Below are 16,888 nucleotides of genomic sequence, written 5' to 3'. Positions count from 1 at the left end.
TATGGAAACAATTGACAGAAGTGATATTTTGATAGCTACAATAAATACAGAAAATCAAAATTAAACTGTTCTTAGAAACAAAAGAGGTTTTTACTTCCTTTATATTCAAAAGCCCTAATACAGAATCCAAAGAAGTTTGCTAAATGGTTCCTATTAACCTAAAATGGAATTGCTTATGGAGATTTACAGAGAGACTAAGAAAGGAAAAACTTGGTTCTTGCTGCTGACAGAACTTTTCACTGTTACTCACTTGAGAGTAACTCACAGCAAACATTTCCTTCCTCCTCACAGAGCATTATTCTTAAGGTGTGGTTTTTGGCCTTTTAAAAAATGTTTTTTATGGTGCTAATCTAAAAGCTAAAGGGTTATTTCTCACATGTTTATGTCTCCCTGGAAAGGATCATCTCAGTCAAGACTAGTTCCATTCAAAATACTTTCTTATTTTATAGCACCAGCTGTAATATCCTTACAAGTAATTCTTTACAAAGCATTATTTCAATGGGAATAAATGTGGGCCAAAATCAGCCACATACCTAAATGCATTAGCCTTGACTCAACAGAGAGATGGTGACATACTCAAGCATGCACTGAAAACTGAACTACTGTGATCCAAAAAGAGAACTCATGTCCTGCTAGTAAAAGGAATGTCATAGTTTCTAAAACTTCTACAATGAAAAAGCCTTCTTATTACACATGGACTTTATTTTTCTCTTGCAACTCTAATTACCAGGATTTTATGAGCAGTATCTGTTCACAAACTGTCCAAGGATATCAGGAAAAACTGTCCCTTGCTAAAGAAGGCTGAAAAGTGATGGAGTTCAGTGTTGCTTGGAGTGACAGTCAATCCCCAGAACCAGATGAAATTGTGGAGAAAGAATAAGGCACTTTGCAGTTGCATATTCTCCTGTGAGAGAATATCAGAGACAGCAAAGCTGTGAAATGAACATGCATGAGCAAAACAACACTGCAAGGAGAATGAACCTGGAGAGTCAACCAAAGCACAAAATGAGAACTGGTGTTAGTGCCAGATCTCTTAACCCACCCCTGTCTAGGTTATTCTTTCTCTGGGTATTAAGAGATGCAGGAATTGAAGGAATATAGAGTAAAAAAATGAACATCTAAATATTACAAAAATAGAAAGTTGTGCAACTAAGAACTACAAGTCCTTCAAGTTTTCTGGAAACTGAGAGAGTGTTCTTGACAGTAATTATATTGCCCCATTGCTCCACTTTATTCCTCTACCTTAGGCCATGCCATTGGCCTCTGTCAAAAATGCTTGGCAGAGGAGTCTTCTTCAGTCTGACTCAATCAGGTCTTCTAATTAGTCAGGGGCTAACAGAAAGAAGATGCTGTACACAAGTCAGGAGTAGACATACACACATAACAGCATGATTAATTTTTCTAAGGTCTCAATAGTTAAAGCATTCAGACAGAACCAAAGCTCCCAGAGAACAGAGGAGCAGTATTAGTTCATCTACTCTAAGCATGATTTATCACAGAGCAGGAGGTCCAGGTTTAGAAACGAGGCTGTGACTCAGTCCACCAGCCACAGCAATGATAAGCTTAAGTGATGCATGTATAACATCCCACTAATAAAAATGTACAAGTATGTTCTGCAATTGTGTGACAAAGCTCTCAAGATTTTGCAGATCAAAAGAAATTTGGCTTCCTGGACTAGTTGCACATTTATTTTGCCTGACAAAAAGTAATTGTGTTTATCTGTTTAGAAACAGAAGAAAGGGAGAAAAGAGAATTAAAATTCTCTTTTACCTCACCCAGTACTGTTTGCTATATAGAAAAAAACTATAAACTATAAAGCAACTAATCTGTTGCTCTTGTGATTCTCCAATCCTCACCTCAGTGACAGGAGAAACTGTAACAACAGAAGGCCTTTTCAGCTGTGACACTTGGAACGCTGCTTCCATAGGGCTCTTCTCCTGAACTCAGTATGTTACAGGACACCACTTCTGCTCTGTATTTCAGTTACCACTGGCTTCTGCTCCCCATCCCATTGTGGACTTGCAGGTGCTGATGCACCTGCTCCCCCTCACAGAATCACCTTAGCATTGCTGCTTGCTCTGTCAGCAGATACCTAAAACAACACAGGTCTGCATTCTAGCTCAGTACAGGATCTCTGGATTTAGATTGTCATACCCCTGACTCTCATCACCGTTGTAAGACAAAGATCAACTTTAAAATTTCTTGAAAGGCTGGAAAAACCAATGACAGGATATCATGCAACCACATATTTCAACACAAGCAAACTCTTCAGAAATTGCATGGTCATTTCTGCAAAGTGCCATGAATGTATTCAGTGCTTTTCTTTGTCGTTGACTTCAAAGGTCATTTGTCAGCACTTGGCAGGGGATGGCCCTTACTGCAAATGTTGGCCTTGAAAATATGACAAAGAGCAGAAGAACCTCTTCAAATATAGTGAAGGTTGTTAATACAGAAAGAGGAATTACAGGGATATAGAATAATAATCTGCATAGCTAAACATGTTTATAATGGAAAAAATGGAAAGTGTGAAAAACCACATTTAATAAGTAGTTCATTTATTAATGACGATTTTGGGAAAAAAAAAAAGAAGGATCATTACCACTGTAGTGGAAATAACATACTGTGATTCTGGACTAAGAAGAAAAACTTAATTACTGTAAGTTTCATGTCTCAATTAGAAATCACAATTCAGTTCATGATGAAACAGGTAAAATCGGTGAAAATAAATAGTGTTACCAATAGGAAATTACAAGAAATATTCTTAACAAGGACAAAACTTGTTAAATATATAATTTTTGCTATCTTCATAAAAAAGTCAAAATTTATCAGCCTGATAAGGCAAAACAACACATAAGAAAAGGATTGTTTTATATAAAAAATTTAAAACCTGAAATACAGGGACTCCTATTTTTAAAACTGAATTTGGTTTGGAAGTCCCATAGTTGCCACCTCATAGACTTATTTCTTGCTGGATTTTACATTGGAATCTCTTGCACGAAGCAACCAGAAAGTGGTCTTTCTTTTAAAGTAACAGTTCATGAAAGAAACAAATGCTTGAATAGCAAGTTAATTCATGAAAAGGACAAAACACTAAATTAATCATAGGCCATGCTATTACATCCATACCAGACAGCCCTGTACATTCCTGGCACTCACATTCTTCAGCTTTACTTCTTGAAAGTAAAACAATGTTAGCAATTAGGAATTGTATATAGATAAAGATACAGACAGGCCTTGTATATACATAAAGATATAGACATAGATGAAGATACAGATACAGATGTATTTATATATAAACACACTTCTGAGATGTGGGCTTCAGCTCAGGAGGGAAGAATGAAAATTGACATGTCTTTCTTAACAAAAATTGAGGAGCAACAACTCCTTAATTCTTTACTGTCAATAAGTAAACACCCTTTTTGCCTGTATTAAAACAAAAATATTCCATACTATAGGATATATTAAAAACAATTATTGAAAATACAGATTTTTCAATGCTCTCCATATAACCTGTCTGAACACCTGCAGCCTTGATGCATGAGGTGGCTCAGCTCCATCACTGAACCTCACTGGATATGGAAAGAAGGGGAGGAGAACCAAACTTTGGCAGGTCATCTCTGTAACTTACTGGGCTTTAGGTAACACTTGACTCCACAATAAATCCAGCTCACCAATGTCCTCTTTTCATTTGCTATGTGCCCTGCTTAAGAATATGTTTTCTTGACTCATTCAAAAGTGTTGACTTTGCTGCCAGTTTCTACTGAGAGATAAATGGTCCTTGTAATCCAGTTAACTGTTCTTTGAAAACAGCAAGACGTAGCTGTAGACAGATCAGAAGACTGGATATTCAGAGAGTAAAATGTTGGGCACAAAGCATCAAATCAGTAAATTCTGCATGGAAATAATTTGTCCTGTATCTTAGTGAGATACCAAATTCTACAACAATGTGGAGTTGTGGAATACAGACTTTGTAGTAAGTAGTTAATTTCAAATATATCTTTGCTGGTTTTCAAGTTGTCTGTAGGTTTTGAATTGATTTACATTTACCTACTGCAAAAGAAGACAGTTCTTGGAGTTCAGTTCTCTGACAAAGAAAAACTTTTGAGGGCTCTGAGTCTCAGTATTCACAAACCAACCCAAATTCAGCAGAACGTAACAGTTACTGCTGCCCTCTACCAGCAATCCTCCACAGCTGAAATGAGGCACTCCTTGCTATTCCTTATTAACTGTTTAAGCCTGCTAGGCCTGTATCATTGGAGGTGAACTGAGCTTACTAAAACCTTACTAGAACACAAGTCACTCAATGTCTCCAACCAGACAATTTTTGTACTTCAGGTACACATATTAATGTTTTTGCATGTGTTTATATAAATTGCACATTCAAAACAAGAACTTTCTACAATTTAAGAGACTGTAAAATACTTCTCAGATTATTCCTAATCTCCTAGCTCTACACATGGAAAAATAAATTATAGTGAGCTAATTTCAGTCATAGCTAGCTTCCTCGTATAACAGCCACTGAGAAAACTTTTAATGCTATTTTTTACTTATATTATCCTATGCTTTTAAAAAAAGGGGGGCTATTGATATGGCATGATAACATTTTTTGACTTAATCTATTAAATTTGGGAAAACAATGAAATATATCTATACATCATTAATTAAAAATTAAATTTACACATTGAGTTTTCATAACTGATATCCAGGTAATCAAACCACATTTCTGTCTACAGGATATATCACAGATAGTTACCAGACAGAAGAGAAGATTAAATATTTTGTCATTAAGTGTAATGGTATTTTTCCTGCATTCTTTAGGATTAGCAGTTCTTAAACACAGATTATAACTGACAACTTACAAAAAGCAAGCATTTAGTTCATAATAATATTTCACATTAATTCCATATCTGCATGAAGAATGGAGACAAAAGCCTCTTACTTATTATAAAAGTTTACAAGAGGCACTAAAAAAAAGGCAAACCCACAAGTTTTACCAATCGTTTCAAATTTCTGTAAGATATATTTACAGGCATATTTACCTGTCTGTTTAAAGCAGCTTGCAGAAGAAAGCTTGGAATAATATACCAGTAATTTTGATACAAAACAAAATAATAATAAATATTTAAAATTTATGAGGCATTTTTGAGTGAAAACAATCATGCTAAATAAGCTGATCCAAGAAGTTCTAAGAAAAGCTTTAGCTGAAAACTCACATTTACAATCTATCCTAAAAACAAGCAGAACACTGCACCAACGCAAGCATTAGCTCAATTAAAAAGAGGGGAAAAAAAATGAAATCCCTTCTCAGCTTAATAACTTGTTAGTTCTTGACAAGTGCAGCAACACAACAATAAGCCAGTCAAAATGAGTTTTTAAAGCGAGGTTATGCCCTTCATGTTGTGTTATCACAGTGGCAGATCAAACTGCTGACTTGGACTCTTTCTGCCAGCAGTGCTGATGCTGCCTCTATGAGCTACTGTCACAGAATAGTCATGGTACCTGCTCTTGCCTATAGAAAAGCACTAAATTGAACTCGAAGTAGTGTCTTTGTGATATCTTTTCAACAAGTCATGTCCCATTCAGCCTGCTAGTTTATCTCTGTCAGGCTGGGGGCCCAAGTGGTTTGCATGAGCTGTCAGGGACAGGTCTACCAACCTGCTCAGTGCTAAGGAGGTAATGCATCTTTCGGGCTTCGTATTTCTTTTTCTTTTCTTTCTTTTCGAGGTCTTTCCTTTTCTCCTCATTTTCCTTCATTTCTGCATACTCTTGAAGTTCACTCCTGTAATAAAATAAGTCTGATAACTATATTATAACAACAAACGACATGCTAGTCTTCTATTTTACTTTAACCCTTTCATAGCTTCACAGTGTTTTTTTCTTGTATATTAGCAGTATACTGACAGTGCTGGAATGTAAAATTACTGTTCTTTCAGTTCCACAGCTGTAGGATGCTACCTGGATATAACTATGAAAAAACAGGATTAAAGTGATCAAAAGTAGAAGCAGTATATAGGTTCACATTTTCAACAGCTCGATAAAATATATTCATGCAAGCCCTTTTATTTGCCTTTCAGTGTCATTTTACTTTGAATTTCTCTAAGTGGATGCTATTATAATATAAATAAAGTTTTTCACTCATGTTTCAGCATAAGTGCCTTGCAACACCTCCTGATCTGCAAACAGAGGAGATTTTATGGAATGAGAGAGGATAGCAGATATGGTATAAGAGATGATATTCACTCGTGGATGCTCGAGCCCTTTGTAAGGCTGAGAAAGTAGGCACAGAGGAAAAGTGGATGGGAACCTTTCATACACGCAGTCCTTAGGAGGAGTGTTGGTGGCATCGGGCTTCTTGCACAGGTCATTTCTGCTCTGGTTTGATGAGAGCTGGAGAGCTTTCCCCACGAGAACCAGGAACTGAACTGCTTCATGAAGCACTGCACAAGAGAGGAGTGCAAACGCACAGAGTCATCTAAATGCGTGAGTCTGTGCAGAAAAGCCTTTCACCATAAAAGAAATATGGAACTATACCTAATACCAGGTTTCAAAGAATGGAGAAGACTCATGCTTTCAGCTGAATCTTTAGAGGAAAACTTGAACAGAAAATGGGCATAGATTGCCTCCTCAACGTGTTTCATTTTTTTTTTTTTGTTTCACAGAGCCAGGCTTGCCATAAATTATGCAAACAGCAGAGTGAATTAATGTTGTAAAAGAAACAAAATTCTGTGCCATTGTGCACAGTGCACGTGTATAGAATTTTTTGACCCATTTAAAAAAGGTTAGTTTGATTAACATTTGTTATTTTTGTTATTACAAAATGGCTAGTTCAAATTAACCTGTGTGCCAAAGACACCAAGCATATTCATTCAAGCATTTAGATTGCTAAAAAGTTAATTAGGTGAGTAAATTCTGGTCTTTAAGTTTTTTAGTATGCGACTATATGATAAAATAAAAAGAAAAAAAATTATTCACATAACTGGATGATTCATATATTCCTGCAAAATAAGTTATTTAGAGCGGTCCACATTAATAGTCTCAGTTGTTTCAATGAGTACTAAATAAGACACTGTGAGGACGTGGGTCAAATCATGTCAAAATATGTACATGGGTAAGTTTGCTGATATGAATAATCCCATGGAAAAGTCATATTGTTCCCAAAAGTGTTTTTTAAGATTGTGACTAAGACTTACTCTTAATATTTTAATTATCATTAAATTAGTTCATCAAAATATGTGAAAGAGCAATAATTGCTTTATAAATTATGTAACACTATGAAATCATATTCTTAAATACAAGTTGCAGTGTAGAACTTTTATTTGTTCCATGCTATCTTTCAAGATTTTATCAATTAAAATAAGTAAAGTATTAAGTAATTAAACATTTTATTTTAACTGTAAAAGAAAAATAGAATTAAAAGGAAATACAGATCAGGAAAAATGCACAGGTATTTTTGAATCTCTGAAACTAGTTTTTGTTGCAGTTTACTGTTAAAGGCTGCTAATACGATATTTCATACAAGGTTACTTATGAAGCACACTGACGTTTAAAAATCACCATGCTATGCTTTTGCAGCAGTGTAATTTTTTTCCAACATAAGATTAAATTGCAAAATAAATGAATTACTTAGAGTGGCATGGCCCCCATTTTGCCACCCTTCTCTTGAAAATTGCTTATTAATATGAAAAAAGAAGTTGGAAAATAGCCTGTTTTACTTTATGCATAGCATTCTGGGGCCTCAAAGCCTGCAGAGCCGGAGTAGCGGCACATTTTAGATTGTGTTGGCAAGCGGGGACGATGACCTTTCTGACCTGCATCTCAAGGCTATTATTAATCGCTAAGTAACCTGGTAAAGCCAAACAAATTTGTTTCCATTGAAAGGATCTCTATCTGTGTCTGAGAATTTGTGCTGTACCAAACAAACCTCATTAACTGTGTCCATTTTTGACAAAGAACTAGGAGTTGGAGAGATTGGCGACCTTTCTTTGTTCTCAAGGTACAGATTTCAGAGTCACTACATGTAGGTACCTAAGCATTTTTTACTAGGAAATTCTTTGTTCTATATCCATCAATCACAAACAAATAAATAGACAATACATATAGTATCAAAGTTGTTCTTTTATTTTATGCCTCTTTACCTTCAATATCAGAGTGTATGATCCGTGGTTTACATATTTAAAACTATTCCTTTTTGATTACAGAGCCCTCTATTCAGCTTTAGTACCTCTATCTACAACTGATGAAACAATAAACATATTACTACAGTCTATTCATGTTCTTATATACTGAGGGTACTTCTTCCTAACAGTGAATATGGAAGCTTTTTGATTTAGAATATAACTGGTGGTAAAAACCCACAAATAATGTCAAAAACATAGATTTTTATTCCAGAAATAATGATAATGGGATGAAAAATTTTTCCTGCTGTCATCAATGAGAATTTATCAGATTGCTTTGAATGAATGATTAATATCATTACTTGCTGAAATTAAATGAAGTCTAAAATAACTTGTTGAAGTTTGATTTAATTCATGATCTTTTTAGACAGTGCTATCATCATGATCATTCCTGATCATCACATACCCTCAGTAATACTTGTACATAATCCAGGTAGAAGTTTGAGATTTTTTTAAGCAGTTACAAATAATTTTCAGCATAGTTTTGGGGCCAACACATTTTGTCTGTTGTTCTAAAATCTCTCTATCAGACATTATACTGCACTGTACTGTTGTACAGAACATGACAATTGTGTCACAGGGATAATAGCTCCCAGGATGATTATCTCCTGAGAGGCAGTACAAAATAAGTGGTATGTACCAGTCCAAACATTGCTTGACTGGAAACATAGATGTTTTAGCATAAATATAGATTTATTTTAAAGCTATTTGAACCTGAAGCTTTCATCTCTTTTACCATACTTTCAAGCATTTGAAAAAGAGCAACAAAAGCAGAGAATCTAAGGCAGTTAGATATGAATATACGATTTCACACATTAGTAGATTAATACTAACATGTCATGCACTGTGCAGGGGTTTCACTGTTACCTTACAGAATAATGTGTAAAAGGATAAGTGATACTAATGACATAACCTCCTAAATGCAGCTCGAGTTCCACATAGCTTACATGGAAATGTGTTCACTGGGAAGTTTCATGCTTGGGATCTTCTACATGTATGCCTTCCCAGAGAAAAGAAATTCAAGTTCCATTAAAGTCAATAGGAAATCAGCTGAAATTAAATGTTTTTTGGATTAAAGCAGTACACTTTCTGACAGTCTTCTCTTTGTTCACAAATATGACAGGTTCATTGATCAATCTTCTTGGGATATATGGGTGACATTATGAATACTAGCTGGGATACATGACACTCTGTGGATTCTGGACCAATTTTGCTTCAGGATAAACCTTTCCTGGTTCAGTGTGAAGTGGGAGAAAGCAAATTGTTTGGCCTGCTGTTTTAGAGCTTCAATAAATTTTGCGGGAGAAAAAGAGTTCTGTAAATGTAAAACATGTTTTAGGTTATTGGATAATGTCGTTCTATTTTTGTAACTGATCTGTCTGTTGCATGGTTCATAGCTGGAAAAGTACTGCTTATTGAAATGCTATAACTCAAAAATTGGGTAACTATTTTAGCACATAATCTTTTCTTTATCTTAAACCCTATCTCAGTATATTAACAACATCTATTGCATCTTCCTACAAACCTGGCTTCCCATATAAGTTTAGTCCAATCTGACTTTCTCCCACACACATTTTTATGGAATAGCTTTGTAGGGGAATTATGTGGACATCTTATCAAATGTAATGTCTTGTCGTGATCTGAAAATTATGAAACAAATTAGAAGAATATCAATGTTTACTACAGCAAGTTTAGATGTATTTCTTTTACTAAAAACATGAATATGCTGGCTAACACAAGGTGTGTCGTCCTTTTCATAGGGAATGTTTCATGCATTTGAAAATAGGTATAGGATTATCAATATATGTGCTCAAAACCCACAATTAAAAATGATCTTATGTAACAAATCTGTTAAGTAGCTACTGAATTGTTAATGATAAAATTACTAGCTCTATATAATTCGAAAATAAAAAAAAAATCATCTGACAAGGTAACTTATTGTTATTCTGATTCTTCATTATGCAGTAGGCAATGGTGTTGGTTCCTGCTATGAGATGCAAATTCAGTTGACAGTGCTCCTGCTGTCTGTATAAAGGTTAAAAATACACATATAATATTGTTCCTGGCACTTTTGGAAAGGTCTTCAAGTGATGATTTCAGTAATATACAGATTATAATAATTCTGCATAGAACTTCATCATTTTACAAATTCACACTGATCTATGTTTATTAAGTTTATCAAACTATTGCATTCTGTTCGCATTTCCACTGGCATTCTGTGGTCCTTTGGCAAATAATATTACAAAATTATTACATTAACTAAAGGAAAGGACATCCAATAAAAACAAATAATTAGTATAGTTGCCTAGAGTATCCAGAAAAAGTATTAACTTATTGTGATTTTTAACAGTTCAGACACCAAATCATAAAATTTCTGCAACAGAAGCAGTAGGCAACCTTAGCATACAAGGAGATAACCTAAATCTATTTAATCTTCCTGACTATATATCATTCTCCCTGCCCAAATACAGAATATGGAAGGTAAAATAAAATTTGTGAGACAATAATTTTTGGTATACCACTGCATGTCACTTGATTTTACATCACATTGGTGCAGGTGAGAATGGAATTTAACCTGCCATGATAACATTGTTTGACTTAATCTATTAAATTTGGGAAAACAATGAAATATATCTATACACCAGCCTAGGACGTAAAAATAGTTTAGAGAACTCTGTACTTTGAAGACAATGTTTTAACAGAACACACATACTACATACTCAAGTTAGCTATGTACCATCAGACATCTTGTTCATCCTCAACATTTTTCTCATTTTTTTAAATGAACCTCTTCAGATTTAGTAAGCAAAACAGGGCAGCTATGTAATTCTCTTTTCCTCTCTACCATGATATACAGTTGTGTGTGTATCTGACAGAATTCCTTGACCAAATTACTTGATCTCAAGTTGCAGTTAGATAAATGCTCAAAGCGGTAGTTAGTTATTAGTGGTACAAGGTAACTTACTGTCTATGAGATCTACCACAAATAGATGTCCAAAATTCTTACTAATTTTAAATGTGAATATTTACATTAATCCGTTCAACAAATCAATCATGACACTCTCTTCAAGATCTGGAGGAATACTATTGCACTGCAGTGGATGTCACTGCACTGCAGTGAACGGGAAATATGACTCCTTAATAAGAAAAAAATTAAAATAAATAAAGCCAACGTGTATTTACACCCTGTATTTCCTATTTTTATGAATTTTACAGAAAGAAATTCTTAACACCTTGAAATCCCATTATAATTTGTTCATGGTAGCACACAGTCTGTCCATCCCCCCTAATCACCAGTGTACCTTGCCAATGGAATTAAGGGACGCACCAGTTCCACTGTCAAGGTGCACAGTGTGATCAATACCCGACGCTGGAAATGTGATGAACGTGGTGGTGAAGGGCACGCGGTGAATGAATACCTCGTGCAGATCAGGAGATCAGGGCACAGCATGTACCAGACGATAGGGAGGAACAGACGGATGCATCCTTCTTATCCTTCCAATTTCCATTGCTGCACAGTTACTCAAGAGAGTGCAGCAGCCTTTTAAGCTACGGATTGCAGAGGCAGCTTAGAACTAAAACCAGAGTGTTTTCCTAATCCATTATGCAGAATCTTCTAATTAAGGTTTCAATACCAACTCATGCAGACTTTTCCCTCACATATACTAAAAACTTAATTTACTTCATATATAGTCTCTTAACATTATTCTATTTTCTCAAAATGTGCAAACTTTTTGGTCCAAATGTTTTTCCCTTGTGTAAATATAGCCATAGGCAAATGGATATATACACACAAGGGAAAAATATTTGGACCAAATGTGTATATAAATATACAAATATATATACATAGGCAAATGTACTTTATCCTCATTGGCAGCAGAAAATGCTATGAAGTTTTAAAAAAATTTGTAAAAGGTCCAATCTAAACAATGATTTTTCAGCTTAATAATTTTAATTAAACTGTAAACCCCACCTATTAAGGATGTGGCATAAGAGCAACTCCACACTAAAACTCCTGTTGGCAGAGGAAACAGATACAAGTATACTGGTTCAGCTTTATTTATGCCCAGGTCTATACTGAAAAAGCCAACAGGAAAAATGTTTGCACTCAATGGCTGTTTGTTATTGACCCCTTCATGAAAAATCAGCCTGATTGATTAGCTTTAATAGTGAAATTAGTATTTGGTGATTAGCTTAAACAGTGAAATTAGTATTTGAGGGTAACAAAGGCGATCTGGCCCAGAATTGATAACATAGCCCCAATACAATTTATTCTGACAGCAGTTTAGCAGCAGTGGTCATTTTTAGCACAGTGTCAGCTCTAAGCTGCTAAGAGAGCAGTCATGTTCCTAATTTTTCCTGCAACATATAAAAGAGGCTGTCTAACCACAGCCAAACACCATTGGAAGTTTTCTAGTGAATGTCATGTGAAAGTATCTGTTATCTTTTGGCACCGCAATTCCCAGAAGACTATACATGCTCCCATCTGCACAGTAATAACTAGAGGAAAGCTCACTGCTACGTTTTGCTACAGTTAAGCTGTTTCCAGTACTAGCATGAACTCATTTAAGCTGTTATCTTTCTGCTGCAGTGCAGTACAATGTAGACGTATCTGTACTTCTTGTACTTTAATATATGGTACTTGGCAACATTTACAATATTCAACATTATGTGATTTAGAAAGCAAACATGATGTTATAGCTTCTAAAGGTCATCAGTTAAGTTGATTTTCCTTCTCAGAGTATTATGAAACAATTTGACTGAAGTCTACTCACTAACTCACATCCTTCACTTACTTTCACATAAAAGTCTGCATACATTGATAAATAAAATGGTACACTTTGTCTACATTAAACAGGTTTTACAACAGCAAGGCAGGGAGAGCTTTTATGTAATGACCTATTACATATAGCAGAGCAGCAGTGCCAAGACTCACAACTTCATAGTGATTTTTGTGGTACCTCATGGTTTTCTCAATTTCATATTCATGGAATGGTGTTACCACTTGAGCACCTATGATGTCATTTTTATTCAAGCATAAAACATTATGAAAGACACAGTAAATGAATATTTTTATTACATAGCAATTGTAATTATTTTGGGAGAGATCTGACAAATTTTTTTAATATAGTAATGTTACTTGTAAGTATGTGATTTCACAGCAGTAGCTCATTGCCAAACTGAAAATATCAACTAGATCCCAATTTTCAGAAGTGTTAGGAAATCTTATCTCTGACTGTCTTGAAAACTCTGAAGTAATCAACACCAGAAAAAAAACCCATGGCATTTTCAGTATGCCATGCAAGAAATTACACTTCGAATTAAAGTCTATTCTCTGAAATTTTGCATCTACCTAATAACTGAAACTACCCTTAATTATAGATTTCAACATCCAATTACACATGTCTAAAGAGTATATCCAATATATTCTATTGTCTGTACTCAATCACATAATCTTCTGGTCAGAGCACTAGATCTTTCCTGAGGGGCCAAACACAGCGCTGTAGATGGTTGTGAGGCCTCTCAACACCAAGTGCAAGTAGGCAAATGAGTGCTGCATCGTTTGGGTGCCATGCAAGCTGAAAGACCAAATCAGTTTGTACATGAGGCTGCAAACATTTAGCAAACAGTTAATTGGAAAAGGGAAGGGAAGGGAAGGGAAGGGAAGGGAAGGGAAGGGAAGGGAAGGGAAGGGAAGGGAAGGGAAGGGAAGGGAAGGGAAGGGAAGGGAAGGGAAGGGAAGGGAAGGGAAGGGAAGGGAAGGGAAGGGAAGGGAAGGGAAGGGAAGGGAAGGGAAGGGAAGGGAAGGGAAGGGAAGGGAAGGGAAGGGAAGGGAAGGGAAGGGAAGGGAAGGGAAGGGAAGGGAAGGGAAGGGAAGGGAAGGGAAGGGAAGGGAAAAGAAAAGAAAAGAAAAGAAAAGAAAAGAAAAGAAAAGAAAAGAAAAGAAAAGAAAAGAAAAGAAAAGAAAAGAAAAGAAAAGAAAAGAAAAGAAAAGAAAAGAAAAGAAAAGAAAAGAAAAGAAAAGAAAAGAAAAGAAAAGAAAAGAAAAGAAAAAAGAAGCCTACTTGAAGAAGAGAGGTGGAAAATGTTGCTGCCTTGAGATGCCGATTTTGATTTGATTTGAAGGTAGCAGGAATTGTGGAGTTCAGGGTAAAACATTGGGATTAAGCTTCACTGTCAAGGATAACCCAGTTAATGGACTCCTGCAATTATCCCTACAAGATGAAGAGTCTGAGGAATTTGAAATGGGTATAATTATAAATAAAATTTTCTCACAGTTTAAGGAAAGTCATGATCACAATATGAAGAATTATTGCTTTTAAAGGCGGTATCCCAAGCAGGATTCATAGAAATGAAGAAGTTCTTTCACATGATAGAAAGCATTCATACCAATGAATGCATAAACTAGCAGAAGAAAAATGATTTTTTAAAAATTTTCTAGTCATCATAACTGTGCTGAGTTCTGATGCTGATCAGAAAGGACCTTTGAAGGTCTGTCTAAAATGGCAACAAAAATTATTTTAAGTGGCAACAACATCTTTTAATGATCTCCATTGTTTATGTCTAGCACAGTTTTCAGTCTAGCAGAGCTGAATATAGCAAGAAGTAATGGTTCAAAGATAAAATGAAACTGTTTCATGGGGGAACTATGGGATGTACTCTGAACACCAAAGGTAATTAACTCTTGGATTAAAATAAAAAGAGTATTTACTATATTTTGATGTTATTAAATCAAGATTAGATTGTTCAGTCAAAACTTAATGGGCTTTTTATAGATACTGCTATAAATTGTGTACTGTTAAACATCATATTGGTGATAGATCTGAAGTCAGACAAGACCACTTGATTCCAAATAACATTGTTTTCATTATTACTAGAACAAAAAAACAATACTTTTTTGTAACTACTCACTGCCGTTCTAGATTGTAAAAATAGAAGACAAGCAGTCTTTCTGTTTTCTTCTCTGAGTTAGCATTTCAGACACTTAGCTCTCATTAGATAACAGAAAATTCTATTTATAATGATTTAGAGAATCAAAAAATAATTAAATAAGACAATTTTTTGATCCCCTTTTTTCTCCATTTTGGACATTTTTTCATTTAAAACAGAACAAAAATATGTTCATAAGACACTGTATACTGTTTTTAATCTCATGCAACTCTATGCTATCTCATGGGACATTATAGGATGCACCAATATAAAGCAAAGGACTCTAATTTTCCACTGTCAAAAAATCTGAAATGCCAAATAAAGATCAGTAAGTCTTCATGTCCCCAGACAAAAAAAAAAAAAATCACAAATTTGGGAAAAAGCAGTGCATAGTCACCACACTTTCAATAACAAAATGAACTGTGATGTGGCTCATTTTAAAGGTCTTAACTGCTGTAGTTTCTATTTCTCTGACATCAATGGGAAATGATAAAAGGAGTTTAATCTCAAAAGCCTACTACTATACTACTGGGTAGAGTAGTGCCAAAGCACACTTTATTCTGTTTGGCCTTCCTCAACATTCTGCTATCTCTGAGCATTTTGCTGAATTGTGAGGAATGCCACTTGTTTGATAAAGAGTTATGAAGTATAGGAACAATAACTGGCAACTTTCTAGCAGCACTCAGACACAGTATCTTACATTATGATTAAAACAAAATACTGATGTTAGGTCAAATAGGCTGTTGTGTGCCAACCAAGAAAAATAACATTCACATCTTTGGGATTTTTTTTTTGTTTGTTTGTTTCTTTGGAGGTCTCAAAAATAAGCTACATTATAACATGTTCTGGAAAATCCATATGTGTAAATTAAGGACTCACTGATGTACCTGCAGATACACTCACATATGAGCAGTAATACTTTGGTAGCATAGAGGAAACTTAGTTATATAATTGTCTATAAAGTGCTCCTACAAATAAAAGAAATATCCAATTTTCTTATGTAACCCATAAATGAATGCATTTAAATTTTACGCTTCATAATTATACTGAAAATAGCACAACAAGAAGAACCATCACCTTATTTTAATAACAATAGAACTGCTTTAAGTGAGTTGAGTAAATGGCACATAATATTTGTCATACTTCTAATGACCTAAACAGCTGAAGTGACTATGGCACATGAAAAATATTTATATACTTCTTCAGTAGTCTTTAGTCTTCAAGTGGTACAGCCCTTTCCTGATAACCTCATACAGCCTGTATATAGATGGCCTGTCATGTCTCTACAATTAGATAAACCAGAACTGCTATAATGTAATCAGTTACAACCTGAAAATTATATTTTGAAAATCAAGTTTATTAATATGTAATCTTTAGGTAATCATATTTATCCTCCTAATTTACACAATATTTATGATAGTCTACATGTCCTTGAAATAGGGAACAGGGACACTACACTATGAAAAAGTGGTCTAGCTGCTGGAGTTCATAAATTTTGTTCAGCTTTGGATGAGTTCAAAGAATTGCCATGTAAGAAAAGCCTTACAGAGGGAATTTATCTGATTATGGCAGTAATAATTACCCAGCTGTTTATTGCAGATAGAGAAATAATTCATGTAGGCAATAGGCCGTGGTGGCAATGACACTCCGCATTTAGTAAATATGCAAACTGTTCATTTCTAATTAACCAAGCTAGAGGATGCCCTTATTAAATGTATAAACTAAAAGTGCCTTCCTGACAAGTGATGAATTGTTACATTGCACAAACTCTTGCCACAGAATTA

General features: G+C 34.9%; 1 protein-coding gene across 2 annotated transcripts in view; it reads right to left on the bottom strand.

Annotated features, from left to right (window-relative positions):
• The window catches only part of SPATA17 (spermatogenesis associated 17), an 88,533-nt gene that overhangs the window by 47,701 nt on the left and 23,944 nt on the right, over positions 1-16,888 (bottom strand). For both annotated transcript variants that reach the window (XM_063391056.1, XM_063391058.1), the window contains one exon: positions 5,656-5,779. In XM_063391056.1, coding sequence (XP_063247126.1) covers positions 5,656-5,779 — 124 coding nt within the window. The remainder of the gene's footprint in view (positions 1-5,655; positions 5,780-16,888) is intronic.

This window comes from Prinia subflava, chromosome 2 (genome assembly GCF_021018805.1).
Source record: "Prinia subflava isolate CZ2003 ecotype Zambia chromosome 2, Cam_Psub_1.2, whole genome shotgun sequence".
Taxonomy (NCBI): Eukaryota; Metazoa; Chordata; class Aves; order Passeriformes; family Cisticolidae; genus Prinia; species Prinia subflava.
This window is presented reverse-complemented; position numbering and strand designations above follow the sequence as displayed.